At 39.1% G+C, this 19,661-nt stretch overlaps 1 protein-coding gene across 1 annotated transcript in view; it reads left to right on the forward strand.

Annotated features, from left to right (window-relative positions):
• Positions 1 to 19,661, forward strand: part of LOC135173729 (aldehyde dehydrogenase 1A1) — a 32,164-nt gene that overhangs the window by 11,597 nt on the left and 906 nt on the right. Inside the window, exons 6-13 of the mRNA XM_064140887.1 lie at positions 368 to 429; positions 1,771 to 1,899; positions 5,182 to 5,295; positions 6,815 to 6,917; positions 7,460 to 7,644; positions 14,514 to 14,678; positions 16,306 to 16,463; positions 18,055 to 18,129. Coding sequence (XP_063996957.1) covers positions 368 to 429; positions 1,771 to 1,899; positions 5,182 to 5,295; positions 6,815 to 6,917; positions 7,460 to 7,644; positions 14,514 to 14,678; positions 16,306 to 16,463; positions 18,055 to 18,129 — 991 coding nt within the window. The remainder of the gene's footprint in view (positions 1 to 367; positions 430 to 1,770; positions 1,900 to 5,181; positions 5,296 to 6,814; positions 6,918 to 7,459; positions 7,645 to 14,513; positions 14,679 to 16,305; positions 16,464 to 18,054; positions 18,130 to 19,661) is intronic.

Below are 19,661 nucleotides of genomic sequence, written 5' to 3' on the forward strand. Positions count from 1 at the left end.
CCTAGGATTGTAAGTGGCTTTTAAAGAAGGACCTTATAAAAAAAGAAAGAAGAAAGGTGATAAAAGAGAAAAGAAAGAAGGAATGCTTGTTGATGTGTTGTGCATACCATATTGAGAAGCAGGGTTATCACTACAAGAAGGTCAGTCAGACTGGTAGAATCAAACCTTGAAGCTATGAAGAAAGAAGATATTGAATCCAGATGTACATTATGGTTAGATTTTTCTCACAGCTCAGATTTTGAATATATCATTTATAAACAAAATCGTATGCAGCTAAGTTTGGTGTCCAACTTTATCTTCATTCTGATTTAACTGTTTCTCACAAACGCTGTGTCGGAGTGTCTTAATTTATTTCTCCTTCCCCTAGATGGAGACTTTTTTTCATTTACAAGACATGAGCCTATTGGTGTGTGTGGCCAAATTATTCCCGTAAGTTGGATCCATTTATGTAAAACACAAGGTTTCCTGTTACAAACAGAAATACTTTTGAATTTTTGTCTATGCAATTTCATTTGTGAAAAATTGCCAATCAGAAACTTTGAAGTCCTGAAGTCTTAACACATTCAAGCACCTCAACATCTTTCTTAAATTGAGGAGTCCAGAACTGACACAGTACTCAAGGTGTCACCTAACCAGTGCTGAGTACAGAGCCAGAATGTCTTCCCTGGTCCTGCTGGCCACACTATTCCTGATACAGGCCAGGACACCATTGGCCTTCTCGGCCACCTAGGCATACTGCTGGCTCATGTTCAGTTGGCTATCAAACAGTACCTGCAGGTCCCTCTCTGCCTGGCTGTTCTCCAGCCACTCTGTCGCCAGCCTGTTGTGCTGCATGGGGTTGTTGTGGCCAAAGTGCAGAACTCAGTACTTGGGCTTGTTAGAACTCAATGATCAAGGATTTCTATCTTTTCATTTTTCTCCATTGAAAAGTGAACTCATTGAACTGGAAGTTTTCTTGTAAACCAAAATCTTTGAGAACTATGTGAACATTGAAAAATGCTTTTGCTAGCTTACAGCTTCCATTTTCTTTCCATTCACAGTTAGATTTTAGTGATGATGATCCAGAAAACTCTGTAATTCCTTACTTTGTGCTGTTTATGGTCCTGTTTTTTCTGGGTGTAGGGTGAAACAGAAATTCCGTAAGGAGAGTGTTAAAAAGCAGTTGCATGGATACATCTGCAAGCCTTTTTGACATTACAGGTTAACTGCCTTTTTCCCCACTTTGATCAAGGTGTGTATTTTGTGCCGAGTCTGATGAGCTCAGTGCTTCCAAAACTATTAGCAGCACTCTCATAGGGGCATACCCAGCCATGTAGTCCCTCATATTGCTGAATACAGATCCCAAGAAGTCAGTTTGTTTCCACTTTCACTAAACTGACCACAATGGACAGCTGTTGGTGAATTCTCCAAGGAAGAGAGTAGTGCTTATATGTTATTACCTTGTCTTTCTCAGAAAACCTAGTTGATAATAAATGTGATAATTTAAAACAGCAAAAATCCCAATCATTGCTAATCCAGCAACTTTGTCTAGGGCTTTGTTAGAAGAGTGAAATGTAGCTTTTAACTAAAAGCTTTAATCCTCTGGACTCAGAATACAGCAAAATCACTGTTTTTTAATAACATGGTTTGCCACTTACTTTTTTTAAAAGTACCTTCACTCTGGAAAGTGTTCAGCCACTCAGTTGAGAATTTTCACTATGATCACAGAAAATGCAAAGACATTTTGGCAAAGTGTCAGAAATAGGATACACTTTCTCATCTATTTTTCAGTGGAACTTCCCATTGATTATGTTCATCTGGAAGATCGCCCCTGCCCTTGCCTGTGGAAACACTGTAGTTGTTAAGCCAGCAGAACAAACTCCACTGACTGCCCTTCACATGGCATCTTTAATTATAGAGGTGAGTCAACAACAACAGAGTTTTTTTCTGTTCTCAGGAATGAAAGAGTATACTGCACCTGAAATGCCACAAAGGTAATATAAGCCAGGCTGTCTTCTGCAAGTACTTCTTATTGCATGTCTAGCCTTGTGCTATGGATCTTACCTTACAGTAAACCAGTGAAGCTAATCCAGGACAAAAGCATACATATCTTTCAGCCTCATCCATGCACACAAAAAGAAGCACAAATGCAATTAATAAACTCCATTCCTTGGCAAACATATTTGTGTTACGAAAGCACAGTGCATTTCAAAGTCAAAAGCAAACAAGAACTCAAGGGCAGAATACTTAAAAGTGGGTAGCAATGGCTCTATTATAATAACTATCACAAGAAAAGACCTGTTTGTACATCTAATTATTGTTTTTAATGGAACAAACTTTTTATCTGCCTGGGTTTACTGTTAAGAGGGAGCTGTGAAACTGAACTGGCGACTGCTGCCAGTCCTGTGAACTTTTTTCACACAGGAACTGGGAGAATGCATTTTGTGCTCTTTAACACAAGGCCTGTGGTAGTTTCTTTCCTTTTTCCAAAGTTATGCAGACTATTATGTCCAGACCAGCAAACACCTAAAGAAAAATTAAATAGCTTAGCTATCTTTCTTTAGAATAAAATACATAAATGTAATCTAAAATGTTTGAAGAGTCAGTAATCCCCAGCACAGTCATCTTACAGAGTGTTAATGAAAATTATTTGACATATTTTATTGTTCTACTTCAAAACAATGATCCAGCAGAGGGTACCAACTTGTTGTGCATTAACATCTCGCAGAAACTAAATGGCTATAAAGAAGGAGACACTTCTTGCTGTTACTGGGTCACACGGTAAATGCTATTAGCTAATGTTGTGGAAGAGAAATTGCTTGGCAAGTAATAACAGAGATACTTTATTAATTTTTAACAGTAAGTATCAGAAAGTATAATTCACTGAAAAAATGACTTTGCATGGAGGGTAACATAGTTCTGCTCCAATCTAATGAAATATTTATTCTGGTATTCTGATTTATTGAAAAGAGAGGTCATACACTTGCAACGGTTACAGACTGGAAACAACAGGTAGAATACATATTTAGTAAAAGGGAAGATGATTCTCATTTCACCCACTCAATAAGTGTTCAACTGGAAGAGAAGCTTAAGTACACCACAAATTTTAAACTACTTTGGTATGTTGTCTGGAGAATATTGTGGATCTTTTTACAAAGGGAAATATTTATTTTACCAAGTCCTTCAAGATTTATTGATTCAGATCTAATTGAGTTTTAATTTGCACACATATTGGCCAAATAGAGTTGCAAAACAAACTCCTGATAGTGATCAAAATCTCAGTAATCATTTCAGTATATACTTTAGACTTGTGAAACTATGTCAAGGTCTAATTTAACTTTCCACTTCTCAAATATCTGCATTAAAAGGAAAAATAGTATAATTTTTGGTAATCCTCACTGTCCTCCTTAATAGTGCTCACAAGACTTCTTTGCTAATAGGTAGAGAATAGCTTCTAACTACGGATATGGAAAGACCAAGAAAAAGTGGAAAGTGTGCGTTACTCCAAATCAAAAAACAAACCAACAAACCACTTTTCTTCTTTTGCTCTCCAAATTAAGTATTGAACAAAATGCTAAACAAGTAGTCTCATTAGTTCTAAAGTAAATATGAATCCGGAACATTAAATTAACATAAAAATCATTGATGTAATGTATCTAAGCATGAACCTGTAAAACACCTGTTATTCAAACAGAAGTAATTGTCTGGTTTCCACAACACAAGACAGGAAGTTTAAAAGTTATAGCTCACTAGATGAAGTTCACCGTTTTCAAAATGAAAATGGAACCCTTTAATGCAATTTCAAATTCTTAATTAATGCTAAAAAAATTATTTATTTCAGTGATAATACAGAATATACATCTTGTTAGTTTTCTGTGCTAGTTTGAAGCTAGCTAGAATGTTTTGGTGAGAAGAACTAGATCATAGGCTGTGAAAGGAAAACAGTGGTGATGTCTACTCCCCTCTTGCTGAGGAAGAAATGAAAACATTTTTGTCTCATACTCTGCCTTGGGCTTCTGACTCATCTGCATCTCCCTAACCTCACTTGCCACTCACCTTTGCTTCTTAACCGCTTGACTGAACCTCTATTCTTCTTTATGACTGGGATAAGGTTGAGAGGGGCTGGGGGAAGGTACAGGGGAGGTTGAGAGCCCCTCCTGGGGACTCAGGTTTCTGGGACGGGAGTTCTGTTTCTGTATTATCTTTTACTTTGTATATTTCTGTATATAACTGTATATACTGTAAATATCTGCTTGTATATTGTGCTAACTGTAAATAAATAGCTTCATTTATATTCCCAGAGCCAGCTGAGACTAGTCTGGGTGATTTCTAAAGTGTGGGGGCGAGGGGGAACACTCAAACCATCACATCTTCTAATGCCTTGTTTGCTCTGCACTTGTTGTTGAGATTCCGTAGCTGCATCATAAGCTGAGAGGAAATCTAGCTGCGCTCCACTAATGCATGGGAGTTTGCTTGACAAGTTGTTGTAAGAAAGTAGTGTATTTTGTCTGGAACATAACTAATATGGATTTAGTGGGAAACAAAAATTTAGGTGCAGCTGCACTCCATCATCTTAAAGATATTTTCCAACTGTAGTGATGTTATGATTCTATGATTTGGCCCACAGGAAAATATAAAATATGTAAGATACAGACACTTCTCTCGCATTTGATAGCAAATCTGCCTTTTTTTTTGTTGTAAACTCCCGTGTTGCACACTCTCTGCTTTCAGCCCACGCAGAGGAAGACATAAAGACACTAAGTTTTAAGTACTATTTCCATCATTTTTTTAAAAGGGTTTCACTGCAAGTCAGATAACTACTTAAATTCCACCGAGTGTGAGCAGAAGCAAATATGAAATTAAGCAATAATTTTCTTTACAATTCTGCCTGGTGGAGAGAAAGAAAAATAAATTTATTCCTTGGTAATGACACTGAAAAATAGCTAAAAGAAAACATTCCATTACAAAAAAAAAAAAAAAAAAAAAAAAAAAAAAAAAAAAAAAGAAGGAGCCACTTCAATAGCTTAAAAGGAGCCACTTCAATAGCATAAAAGACAAATGAGAGAAAGAGGATGTAAAAATCATAAGTATATGACTGAGAAATGGTGGCTGAAGGACCTAAAAGGGAATTGAGATTGTATGACACATGTTCTTCTAGTCATTATCCTTTCCCAGGTTGACAGAGTTCTCTCTTCAATTTAGGCAGGATTTCCACCTGGAGTTGTAAACATTGTGCCAGGCTTTGGACCCACTGCTGGAGCAGCAATTTCTCACCACATGGATGTAGATAAAGTAGCCTTCACAGGCTCAACACAGGTACTATAATGAAAGCAAGGAAATATAGCAGGAAGTGTGCTTCTCTAATTCCCAGTAGAGATTTAATGTCTAAATTCTTCTAGGTAATTGTTTTAACTTTTTTCTTTCTTTTGGCTGCTGTTTAATGATTTGTTGGTTATTATTAAATTCAAACATATTTAAAGCATGTTTGTATTGCAGAAAAGCCCTTCAAAGAAAAGTATTTCATGAGATACAATATGTTCATGTAAGCCATGGCTATTGTAAGTCTTGTTCTTTAGAAACAAAACATTTTCATAACTCTTGGTTTGCTTCTTTTTTAGAGAATAGTTATTTTAAGAAACACACAAAGCAAAAGAGGCTGTATTTTGTTCTTTTTAGCTTTAATAACAATGGGATGGTAGAAAGGTACTTTAGACATTTTACTTCTGATTCTGCACACACACATGTTGAGGTAATGACTTTTTGGCATTTATATGATACTGATGATTATCTGCTATGTCTTGGAAGTGTGTTTGAATATGTATATGTATCAGTTTAATAATTGATAGGAAGATCATGATATGATTGCAAAATTCTCAGTGCAGGCATAAACCAGCTTCGTATTTTAACACAGTACATTGTATTATCTGCCTGTATGCATGCTATATGGAAATGTTGCCAAGTGGCTTCTTAACTTAGATGTGTGTTCCAAAGATAGCGTTGCCTCACATCAAAAATCTGTACACGTTGACTGCTAGATGATGTTTACTTAGAGAAACTTTAAAGTAATGGGAAAACAACCCAAAACTCTGACATCTGAGAAATATTCCACCGATGTTCTATGGGCAGTAACAACTGAAATTCCTCATGTTCCAAAGCAGTGTTTATGGGCTTTGCTGCATTCATCTTCTGACAGTGTAATTTTGGAGTAAGAAGTGAAGGCAAGTCGTCTGGCAGACAGAGCAATCTACCTGAGGATTATCCTATATGAGCAGTTATAGACCAAGGCCACAAGGGCCTGCTAGCACATTTTCCCATCGCACCTTTCCCAGGACAATTCGTATTAGCTTGTTCCTTTAATTTCCCTGTCAATGGAATGAAGCAGGGTGAAAGTCCTACCTTTCAGTTTCCTCTTCTTTCTTCAAAGGGAGTAACTAGAATTAGGAATAGTTGACCATTCAGGCAGCATAGACTTCTACTTTTTCTCTCATACACTTTGTGCATCGGGGCTTTCTTGTGTACCAATCAGAGGAATTTCAATCCAATGGAAGTAACTGGCAGAGTGGAAGTCAGTGCCTACTTTATATTAGATAGCAGGAGGTGAGTGGTGGTAACCTAAAATAAGTACCAATCGTCTCTGAAAGCTTGCATATCTCCACCAGGAAACTCTCTAGAAAGCATTCTTGTTTCATAGGCTGAATGTTACATGCACCCTGAATCTTTTTTTTTTTTTTTTCATTTCTATAATTACTGGGATAGTGAACTGTGAATTCTTTTAATTTGTGAGAAACTTAAAAAGTGTTATTGAAGGCATAACAAATTCTGTCTAACTTTTTAGGTTGGCAAGCTGATTAAAGAAGCAGCAGGGAAAAGCAATCTGAAGAGAGTTACACTGGAACTTGGAGGAAAAAGTCCTAACATTATATTCGCGGACGCAGACTGTTAGTAGCATTTCTATTATATGAGCACACCACACTACTTATGGAAGTCTTTCCTCTGTCAGCAAATTATTTGTACTTATTTAATGAGGCAGTATTTTTTTCATGTTTTCTGGTCAAGTCATAGTTGCAAATCAGATTGGCAATGAAATACTGATGGCTTTGAATGTATATGAATCACCGGTTATCTATCTTAACGGTAGTTTAGAACCAGGAAGATAGAACTAAAGTAAGTAGATGGTTCTCACATAGGTTTATTAACTTTCTATCTGAATACTCCTCTTGGTATTGCTGATTGGGCAAATAACATTGAATCTACATTTCACATAGAATAGCTGAATGTGTGTTTGTCTACGTATACTGTGCTGCTCTTCGTAAGAGCAGATTTGGACATAAGTCGACGATAGAATATCTGTCTGTTCAAGGACCACAAGAATAAAAATAGTGTTAAAAAGAGAAAATAGATAGAATGACAAATGTTTCTGAACAATTTATGATATTACTATTGAAGTTTATGATCTGATGAGCTCTGTATTCTTTTGCAGTGGATACTGCTGTGGAATTTGCACATATCGGTCTGTTCTACCACCAGGGACAATGTTGCACAGCGGGATCTAGGATTTTTGTGGAAGAGCCTATTTATGATGAGTTTGTTCGCAGAAGTGTTGAAAGAGTGAAAAAGTATACTCTTGGGAATCCTCTGCTGCCTGGTGTACAGCAAGGCCCCCAGGTAAGTATTGCATTTCTGGTATAATTATAACACAGTCTAATATACTTCTAAACCTACTGTTGTATCAGATTCAAGGCTAAGTATAGCTGTCTAATGATTAACCTGGAAGATCAGGAGGAAGAATCATAGAATCAGTCAGGGTTGGAAGGGACCACTAGGATTAGCTAGTTCCACCCCCCCTGCCATGGGCAGGGACACCTTTCTCTTCATGTTCAGCCTGAACTTACCCATCTCCAGCTTTGCTCCATTCCCCCTTGTCCTGTCAGTCCCTGATATCCTGAAAAGTCCTTCCCCAGCTTTTTTGTAGTCTCCCTTCAGACACTGAAAGGCCGCAATAAGGTCACTTTGGAGCCTCCCCTTCTCCAGACTGAACAGCCCCAACTCTTTCAGTCTGTCCTCATAGCAGAGGTGCTCCATCACTCTGATCATCCCAGTGGCCCTTCTCTGGACAGGCTGCAGCACGTCCACATCCTTCTTGTAATGCGGGCTCCAGAACTGGATGCAGTACTCCAGGTGGGGTCTCAGCAGAGCAAAGTAGAGCAGGAGAATCATGTCCCTCAACCTGCTGGTCACACTCCTGATGCAGCCCAGGATCTGGTTGGCCCTCTGGGCTGCAAGTGCACACTGCTGGCTCATGTTGAGCTTCTCATCCACCAGCATCCCCAAGTCCCTCTCCTCAGGGCTGCTCTCCAGCCAGTCACTGCAGTCTGGATTTGTGCTTGGCATTGCCTTGATGCAGATGCAGGACCTTGCACTTGGTCTTGTTGAATGTCATGAGGCTGTCTTCTGGCCACCTCTCCAGCCTGTCCAGGTCCCTCTGGATGGCATCGCAGCTACTCTTTGGGTGTGGCTATCAAGCCAGTTCTTTATCCATTTAGTGTTCCACCCATCAAATCCATGTTTCACCAGCTTGGAGACCAGGATGTTGTGCAGGACAATGTCAAAGGCCTTGCCCAGGTTCCAGGTAAATGACATCAGTTGCTCACTCCTCATCTATTAATGTTGTGACCTGAACAGGCCACCAGGTTTTCAGGCAGAATTTGCCCTTGGTGAAGCCATGCTGATTGTAGCAAATCACCTCTTCACTATTCTTCTGTCTCAGTAGTGCCTCCAGGAGGATCTGCTCCATGATCTTTCTGGGTGTAGAGGTGAGACTGACTGGCCTGTAGTTCCTTGACTCCTTCTTCCTACCCTTTTTAAAAATGAGAGTTATGTTTCCCCTTTTCCAGTCAGTGGGAGGAACTTCATTAACCTGTGGTGACTGGGCCTGATCCCCTGGTTGTTCTCTATATGGAATCATAGAAATATAGAATCAACCAGGTTGGAAGAGACCTCCAAGATCATCCAGTCCAACCTAGCATCCAGCCTTATCCAGTCAACTAGTCCATGGCACTTAGTGCCTCGTCCAGACTTCAACACCTCCACAGACAGTGACTCCATCACCTCCCTTGGCAGCCCATTCCAATGGCAAATCACTCTCTCTGTGAAGAACTTCCTTCTAATACGCAGCCGATACCTCCTCTGGCACAACTTGAGACTGTGTCTCCTTGTTCTGTTGCTGGTTGCCTGACAGAAGAGACCAACTCCCACCTGGCTACAACCTCCTTTCAGGTAGTTGTAGACAGCAGTGAGGTCACCCCTGAGCCTCCTCTTCTCCAGGCTAAACAACCCCAGCATCCTCAGCCTCTCCTCATAGGGCTTGTGTTCCAGGCCTCTCACCAGCTTCGTCACCTTTCTCTGGACATGTTCCAGTATCTGACCCAGCCCCCCTGCCAGAAAAGGATCACCTAGAGCAGATCACACTGGGATGCATCCAGACAGTTCTTGAATATCTCCAGAGAAGGAGACTCCACAACCTCCCTGGGTAGCTCATTCCAGTGCTCTGTCACTGTTGAGGAGGCAGGGAATTAATGCCTCCGAGACAGGAATTTATATAAAAATAGAGTTATTTTATTTTCCTGAAAACCTGCCCCCAAAACTATATACAGAGATTAATTTAGTTTTAATTACCAGCTTCAGTTCGTTTGAGAAGATCTACAAGAATACCATAGATAATTTGACTATTTTGGAAGTCAGAGGTTGGAAAAGGCTTGTTGAGCTGTTAAATATTATCGTTTCCCAGTTAATAATAAAGCTGAGCCAAAATAACTCGCAGCTGGGCTGGCTGAAAAGGGTGGTCCAGCTGCTTGTCCTCTCAGGTTCTCTTTCAGAAGTCGCTGGAGGGTCGTTAAGACCTAATTGAACCTGCATAAAAGGAAAGGTGTGCTAATGGTGGGAAGATATCCTTCGGAGCAGAGCGCCAGGGGCTCCTGCTGCAGAATCTATTCAGGCTGGGGGGAGAACTCTTAGGCAGGCACGAAAACTTAGGCAGGCACGAACTCCAAGGCGGGAACCCCAAGAGCGGGAAGTCCCCCAATATTTATACCCTTCCTAGACAAAGAGCAGAGTTACCACTTCCTAGGGGCGAAGACCACAGCCAATCCCCCAGCCGGATTCCAGCGTGGGCACTGCACGGGGCACCCATCGTGCCTGAAGGGCCCCTTGCTCACCCCCTTCATGCCTGCAGGGCAGGCGGGAGGAGACAGGTCTGTTCATGCCTTTTCCTCTCCCATTCAAACCACAGAGGGAGAGGAATTTAGGGATATACAGGACTCCAGGACAGTCACCCTGACAGTGGAAAAAAATCTTCCTTAGGTTCATAGGGAACCTCCTATGCCTCAACTTCCACCCATTGTCCCTTGTCCTGTCACTGGGCATCACCAAGAAGAGGCTGGTACTCATCCCGTACATATTTATAAACATGAATGAGGTCACCCTCAAAAGGAGGAGTAATTAATGCAAGGTAACATTTTTCCAAAATGAATATTGTTTATTAATTTTGATATTCAGAGCTCTTGGCACCCCCAACTGCTACTTTTAATAACAATCAGTTCTTCTCACAGTCGTGGAGACTTTATACAGATAATAACATAGAATCTTGAAAAAACTTGAAAAAATACATGAACATGAATTGAACTGGAAGATTCTTGCAGACAAATACCAGTTGTGGTCAATATACTGCTTGTCCACTAGATGAACTGGGGAAGCACCTTTCTGCTTATGGCAGAAGGCAATGGTGAATTACAAGAGGCTTTAAGTATTTCCTCACAAAATATTATTTTCCAACTTGCGGGGCTAGCTATAGCTTAAACAGTACCCAAATGCCCTCAGGGAATAGTGTGACTTGTCATCCACTGAGACTTCTGATTCTTCACAGGCTTCACAGAGTGCTGGAAAAGGAGGCAGGCAATCTCTGACCTTTTATCTTGGCTCTTCTGGATGATCTGTGTATCTCCAGGACTCCCCATCTTGGCAGGAGACTCTCATATGTAGGCAGGATTTCTTGGAATGTGCAATCTTAACACAATATCATGCTGGCTTTGCAGGCCAATTGTGTGGAAGCATTTAGAACCTGTTCCTGGTAAACTTGAGGCAGTGGAATTTCCAGGTAATTCAGGATGCCCTGAGGCAGTAAGCAATAGCAGCAGGCAACAGCAGACACGAATACAATGGCAGAGCATACTGCATTTCCTGTTCAACTCTTTTATCCATACAGACTGAGACTAATGAGCCTTTGGACACAGAATAGCCAATCAGAATGCCAGTTAGCTAATCTTGACCACGTTAGGTGAAGCCATAGGCTTGCTTTACCCAAATTTGGGAAAAGCGTAGGCCTTGCACAAGGCAGGCACAAGCTAAGTGTGTGACCTTGTTTACCACAGGATATAAACAAGTCTGGGCAGGCCAGAGTTCTTAGACTTAGTGGCTTCAGGTTCTTAGCCTCATTCCTGCAGTTGCTTCTCCCCAAAACAGAAGAAGAGAAACAGACAAAAAACATGTCTGGGCAAGCCAGGATATGTATAAGCCTATTTCAGCCTATTAGGCCTACCACAGCACACCCTTTAGTTTTCTCCTCTCCAAGCTAAATAGCCCCAGCTTCCTCAGTCTCTCCTCATATGGAAGATTTTCAGCTTCCTTAATCATTTTGTGTCTCTGCACTGTAGTCTCTCAAACAACAGCCTGTCCTTCCTAGACAGTGTGGGCCCAGGACTGGATACAATACTCCAGATCAAGCCTCACCAGGGCAGAGTAGAGGGAAAGGAGAACCTCCCTCGACCTACTGATCAAACCCCTTCTAATATACTCCAGAATGACCTTGACCTTCCTTGCTGCAAGAGCACACTGCTGGCTCGTGACCATCCTTCCATCCACCAGAACTCCAAAGTCCTTCTCCCCCTTCACTGCTCTCCAGCAGAACAATCCCCAACCTATACTGATACATGGGATTGTCCTTTCCCAGGTGCACAACTCTACACTTGCCCCTGTTGAACTTCATTAGATTTCTCCCTGACCAACTCTCCAGTCAAAGTCTCTCTGAATGGCAGCACAAATCTCCAGTGTGTCAGCCACTCCACCCAGCTTGGCTTCATCGGTGAACTTGCTGACAGTGCACTCCATGCCCTCATTCAGGTCATTAATGAATATGTTGAATAATACTGCTCCCAGTACTAACCTCTGAGGAACTCCACTGGTTACAGGCCTCCAGCTAGATTCTGTCCCATTGACTACAATTCTCTTGACTTCTTTAACCAGTTCCCAGTCCACCTCACTACTCCATCACCCAGACTACACCTCCTCAGTTTAACTATGAGGATGCTGTGGGAGACAGTGTTAGATGCTTTACTGAAATCAAGGCAAAGCACATCCACTGCTCTTCCATCATCTATCCACTTGGTTATATACTCACAGAAGGTTATCGGGTTGGTCAAATATGACTTCTCCTTTGTAAAACCATACTGACTGCTCCCAATACAACTTCTCCTTTGTAAAACCATACTGACCTTCTTTCCCAATACAACAGCTGTAAAATGCAACTATGTTCACTCATGTCAGAGATTGCTAACATACTCAAGCAGTGTAACTGTGAGTAACTTGGGGAAATAAGATTTAATAGTATCTTTTTTTCTTTTTCAAGTTTCCTTATTCTGTTCTTAGTTTTAGAATATTACACAATTATAGTGGATCATTTTGTGCCTTTTTCTTCCTTATGCTAAAAGATTTATGGCAACAGCTTTGCTATTACATGAATGTCATACTGTGACTTTAAAAAGCAGCTAGTACACTACTGTGCATTCAGTGGATCATATTAGAACATCGTCTTACTTAGTTTCTGTCTATCTGCTTGTACTATATGATACATGCTTTCTTGGCAGAGGTACTATGCACATATTTGGCTGTTGCAGAATAATGGAACTCTGTCTCCTGTACTTGCTTTGTCTTAACAAAGCAATACCCTACACATTTTACGTAGTATAGTGTTCTTCATTTGTTAGCACAGCTATGAAATCAAAGACACTAAATAAATCAGAAAACTACATTCCAATCTACACAAGCTTTGGAAAATTTGAGAGTATTTTGGCATGCTGAAATATGTCATGCTAATATGTTAATAAGTTTCGATGAATAAATTTATATGGAAGAGACAAGGAGATTGAAACAAGTAAATGTCAGGTGTTTGGTGTAGAGCTACTACAAAACTAACAGCAATTGACTCCTGTTATTGTGGCTCTATTGAGTTTGAACTTTATGATAACAGGTTAAATGAGAGATGAAAGGAAACATTCACTTAAATGGAAACAAAATAAGGAAGGTTAAACACATGAAAAAAAAAGAAAAACAAACATTGCTGAAAACATTTGAAAGAGCATGAGGATTCCATTCTCTTCTCGTCTCATCATTTGCATTTCTTGACCTCTCTTTCACACAGTTTAGCAAAGTTCCTTCTGTAGAACTGCTGTTGATTCCATTGAATGGAAAATCACAACCATATGTTTTATGTGCATTTCTTTTGTGATAATAATTACATTAAATATTTCTGTCTTCACATTCCCTGTTGTTTGACTAATCCTCTTGTCACAACACCACCCTGAAAGTCATGTTTGTCCTCCAGTTCACAAGCCCTGTGGGGCAGCAGCTGCCCCAGGCAGCAAGTTTGGGTAACACTGCATAGCAGACACCAAAAAGGAACCAAAGACAAATGGAATTCAAAAGATCCTATAACTGCTAATGTATGCATTAGTAGGAAAATGATTATTATAAAAATTACAACAAATGAATGACTGACAGCAGTGTGAGGTGTGTCATCTAAACCTTTTCTTCTCTTCAAGATGCTTATGCAAAACCGGGGTAGCAGAAATTTTATGTCTTCAGCATGCAGTAAGGAAACTGTTTGACAGCAGAGTGACAAAGGGAGCACAGACAACTAAAAATTGCCTCCTTATAAATATGTATCCCTAGAAATACTGTCTTTTATCACAATTTCAGCTGAATACCTGTTTAGTCTAATTCAGAATTCCACACAAGCTTTGAAAATATTGCTGTGTTCTGTGATCACAGTAAAACTTGCTGTGTAAACTGAAATGCAACCTTTGTATTACACAGGTAAGAGAAGAAGACACATATTTTATTTTATTTTATTTTATTTTATTTTATTTTATTTTATTTTATTTTATTTTATTTTATTTTATTTTATTTTATTTTATTTTATTTTATTTTATTTTATTTTATTTTATTTTATTTTATTTTTTAAAGAAAACCAGGATATAAATGCCTCCGCAGCTGATTATGCCAAAATTTCTGGTTATAATTTGAAAGAAAGCCTGAAAAGTTTTGAGAAGTTAGTGGCAAGAATATTTGTGGGCCTATGCAGTTGTTCCACTTCAACATATACAAATTAACAGAGTTGAAAACTTGTAGCTTTTGGTTAATGAGTCAGAAGAACAATTGTTAGCAATGTGTGTTTTTATCATCTTTGTAATCTTTTCACTTAGATTGATAAGGAACAGCATCAAAAAATCCTGGAGCTAATTGAGAGTGGGAAAAAAGAAGGAGCCAAACTGGAATGTGGAGGAGGTCCTTGGGGAGACAAAGGTTACTTCATCCAGCCGACAGTTTTTTCTAATGTTACGGATGACATGCGCATTGCCAAAGAAGAGGTAAATAAATTCTTGGCAGTCTGTACTCTCACTGGAGATTATCTGTTTAAATGTCAGTACAAAATATCCATTTAGAAGGTCGAGTGCCTACACAGAATCACTCTATGCTGGTGGTGTTTAAAATGGTTTTCTTGGTTTCCAATGTCCATTTCACCAACTCAAAAGAGATGAGTGAGAGGAGTATAAGGTTAGTCTGCCATCAAAGACTCCACCTTAAGCTGGCAATAGATAAGAAATTTCAAGTTTCAGACTGATAACATCATCCTATACTGCCTATGTCTCACATATCCATCACAATAACATGTAATACAGAAACAAACCGTGAAGTTTGTCAACTTCTCTGGCTAAAGAGTCACTCAAGTTGGGAGTTGGATTTGATATGCACCAAGCAACTACTCTGTAATAAGAAAAAATAGGCTATGTATGCTCTCATAGACATTTTGTTAGTGACAATTGCAGCAAAACTGAGTTTTGCCTCTACAAGGATATTTAACCTAGGTCAGTTTTCAGGTGTGTCCACACCATGCTCAAGGAGCGTTTGCTGACCCAGATAAAGTGACGGTGACAGTGACAGGGCATCAATGATCATTCTGCAAGGAATGGGAGCGAGTTAGAATGATGTAGCTGCTGTGCTACTGAGAAGAATCATTCCATAACCACAGCCTGCTGAACCCACTACTACACTCAACAAGAGCCAACATGCCAAGTAAAAATGAACACCAGAGATGCCAGAGTTAATTGTGACAGGCCATAAAACAGGCAAGAACTGTGTAATAAACGATCTGTATTGTTTCTGCAAGTCAGGGAGACAGGTAGAAAACTCCATAGTGGTATGTTTCATTCCAGATCTATTAGTTTACTCTGGATTTGCAGTGTAAGAGTTGCTGTTCTCACATTATTTTGACTGTATTGAATAGTGAAAGCCCAGAGAGACAAGGCAATTTAATGAACACACAAGTTCTAAAACTTACAGCTTGAACAGTGGGGGAACATTCAGTGGTTTTGTTTTGGTTTTTTTTTTTTATATATAAATCAGTCCCTGTTGTTCTAGATAGAAACTGTCACTAAACACTATGCATAAAAATCAAATGGAAAGCTCATGATCTATTGTAGTGGGAATAATTAGATATGGTAGTGCCCCCTGCCCTACAGAGTCTTGGCACTGTATGGTGGATTTTGGTACCTCTGGCAGAGAACATAGAGTGGCAGTAATGAAAAAGCTGAACTTGAAAGACTATTAGAGGGAGCAGGATTCCACTTGGCATATAGCCTATGTCTGCAGCTACATGCAAAGGTAGAAGTCTAATGGAATGTTTAGGAAAAGTCAAATAGTTTTCTTAATTCTAAAACTGGAGCTTACCAGCTCATTTATAACCAATACAGATATGTAGCACACTGTGGCTCCATGCTAACTACCTTTGTGGTGGACCGCTTTTCATCTTCACATATTTGGTTTCATTGTTTATTTATTGGTTTATTAAGAATTTCAATCTAGGCTATCTTGATTTGCTGCATACTATAAAAATCTCGACTCTTGACTGAATGAGTTTGAATGAATTTAGGAGGAAGGTCATTCAACGGAAATAATTTTAAAAAATCTTTATGTGTTTATATTTATCTAACACAGATATTTGGACCTGTTCAGCAAATCATGAAGTTTAAAACTATAGATGAAGTTATCAAGAGGGCAAATAATACCACCTATGGCTTAGCAGCAGGAGTTTTTACCAAAGACATTGACAAAGCACTGACATTTGCAGCTGCACTTCGGGCTGGAACAGTCTGGTAAGTAATTGTGCTAGTTTGAAGCTAGCTAGAATGTTTTGGTGAGAAGAACTAGATCATAGGCTGTGAAAGGAAAACAGTGGTGATGTCTATTTCCCTCAGAGTTTCGCAAAGGAGTTTGGGAAGAAGAAATGAAAACATTAGATAAAACTCTTGCCATTTTTTCTCACTCCCGCTTGGGCTGCTGGCTGAGCAACATCTTACCCTCTAACCTCACCCTTCATTTGGACTAACCCACTTTTGCTTCTTAATCTCTGGCCGAGCTCTCAATTCTTCTTTGGGACTGGAGTAAGGTTGAGAGGGGCAGGGGTAAGGTGCAGGGGTGGTTGAGAGCCCCTCCTGGGGACTCAGGTTTCTGGGAGGGAAGTTGTGTTTCTGTATTGCCTTTTACCTTGTATATTTCTGTATATAACCGTATATACCACAAATATCTGCTTGTATATTGTACTAGCTGTAAATAAATAGCTTCATTTATATTCCCAGAGCCGACTGAGCCTAGTCTGGGTAATTTCTAAAGTGTGGGGGCATGGGGAACACCCAAACCATCACAGTAACGGCTTTTTAAGTCTTCCCTTCAGAACTTAAGGTGTCGATGGCATTACTTGTCAGTCTTTTTATCACTTCTTTGGGCAGTACACTTTTGTATTTCAATTCCTTGCCATCTTTGTACAGGCAGATGGCAACATCTCTCTTCCTCAATTCCATATTTAATGTGTTATTGAATAAATACTTCTTGTTAAGTCTTCACATCATTCTCCTGTAAACTTAGTCTGAAAAAGGAAAGGAGACATGAGGAAATACAGTAAGAGTGACAATTTCCTCTTCGTCCAGGGTCTGAGGATAGCCCAATACATAATTAATTTTCAGGAATATTTTTCTGTACTGTGTAAAGAAATCAATTCTCTGAAGTTATATGGCCATTAGTCTGGACAGAACTTCCACCTGTGATGTGAAAGATTCATAAAACATTGCTGAGAAAAGGAGGGAAACACAAGTAGGGGGTGACTGTTATAATTACAGGGACAACTATTTCCACCAATGGTAAAATAGAGGGGCAACATATATGGAGCTGAAATTACAAGATTAAAATGGGGATTATCTGATTCGACAATGTTGCAGGACAAAAAGAGCTTGTCATCTTGAGAGCAGGATGCACATTCTGCCAAAAGCCTTCATGCTACAAATTCACCCGTGAAATTTCTTCCTGGATTGTTACTGTATCTTTTGTTCTCAACCACGATACAGAATACGTTTTAATATTTTGTAGAATGAAACTGATCTTCCTAAGTATGCACTGAACCTGTCCTGAGTTTATCTATTTGAAGTGTATCTGCAGAAGACCTAACAGTTGACTAGTCTGGTTTGATAGTTGACACACCAGATAGAAGGGAATTTTACCAGGAGTCTCAGAGAAAGATAAGATTCTCAGTCTGCTTGAAGACCCCTAAAGATATCCTTGATCAAATATATTACTTAGATATAGTTTGTGAATATCACCACAGGGTTTTTACAGTTGACAGAAGACCTCTGATTTTTTCAGAAGTGAAAAGTGTTGTTTAAAACTGTGAAAGTAACTTTCCTGTTCTTATAGGGTTAATTGTTATAGTGCAGTATCTCCTCAGTGTCCTTTTGGAGGATTTAAGATGTCGGGAATCGGGCGAGAATTGTAAGTAAATATTTTTTTACATGTAAGTTCACAGGAACTGTATAATGAAAATGTGCAGCCCAGATTAAACAGTCATAAGAGGAATGCTTAGTCTGAGATTTTGTCAGAATAGTCTATATCATATTTAGAGGCCTCATGTTGTCAGAGACAATGTCAAGCAAAGTATTCCTCTTTAAAACAAGTAAGAAAATTACTCAAATGCACACTTTTCTAGAATTATGGGGTATAGTAACTTGCAGTCTACTGCAGGTTGTTCAAAATGGACCATTATGTTTATGGTTTACAGTTTTTGCATGTACATAAAAAGTGACATTTTCATTAAAGTATATGAATGTGCAGTTTGTAGAATCTCCTTTAAAACAGGCTTTTGAAAACAGGAGTTTTCAAAATCCTTGATTTAAACAGGTTTTCAATTTGAAAGGCCTGTGACAACAATGTTTTTACAGTACGTTCCAGCTTGGACAAAAGTTATGGCAAAAGTAGTCCTTTGTAGTCTTTGGACCTTTGTTCTTTTTCCAGATGAGAACTAGAGAAGTATACAGAAATGATAAGCTAATAGAATTCTTTCAAAATTCTAAGGCTTACTTCAATTTAAATTTGAGTCATGTTTTGTCTTAACCTGTATTCATCCTGATCTCATATTAGCAAGAGAACCAGGTAATGGGATACATTATGAAATGTTTCATATCACATATATAGCCAACACATTATGCTGAATTATGTCTTCTGGTTTGGTTTTTTTGGTTGTTCTTTTGAAAATTTGTTTGGTTTTGGTTATTGATGTTTGTTTGTTTGTTTGTTTTTCTGAGAAGGAAATCAAAACCAGTCCTTTGTTAAAAATGCCATAAAATTGTTTTTAAGGCAGTGAAAAAAAACTCAGAACATTTAAGTATTTTTCTTTTATTAAGTCAAATGTGTAGTACCTTAATAAATAATGTCAGTAAACATTTGTACAGATTAAGTGATTCAGAGCATAATTTTCTCTTATTTCATACTTTTTTGATTAAAAGGGCTAGGGTCATTCTGCTCCTGATGGCAAAGCTTCCATGTAAGTCAAAGGAAGCAGAATTATGCTGATGCTGAGATCTTCCAAAAATGTCAAAATGAAGGAAAACCAAACAGAACCAAACCAAAACACCCAAACAAACAAACAGAACCTCACAAAACCAAAGCAAACACAAACCCCACATCATAATAATTTAGACCATTACTATCAAGGACTGTTTTGCTTGTGCTGGGTGCCAAAAAATGGCCAATATCCATTCTTGATTACAGTCTTTTGCAGAAATATTTTGAGGATATGTTTTCAGGAAATAATAGGAAAACTGTAACAGACTCTCACAGAGACCAATATTATCTATAAAAGTGCATTTTGCAGGAGTTGAACTTTTGTGAGAAAGATTTTCTTAATGCGTGGTTAAAAATCACACAAAAACATTTCTATAAAGAGCAAGAAGGAAATTAGTACCAGGTGTATGTCTGACAAGCATATATTCTTTGATAGCAGAGATAACTCTTCAGAAGAAGGCCTT

This window comes from Pogoniulus pusillus, chromosome Z (assembly GCF_015220805.1).
Source record: "Pogoniulus pusillus isolate bPogPus1 chromosome Z, bPogPus1.pri, whole genome shotgun sequence".
NCBI lineage: Eukaryota > Metazoa > Chordata > Aves > Piciformes > Lybiidae > Pogoniulus > Pogoniulus pusillus.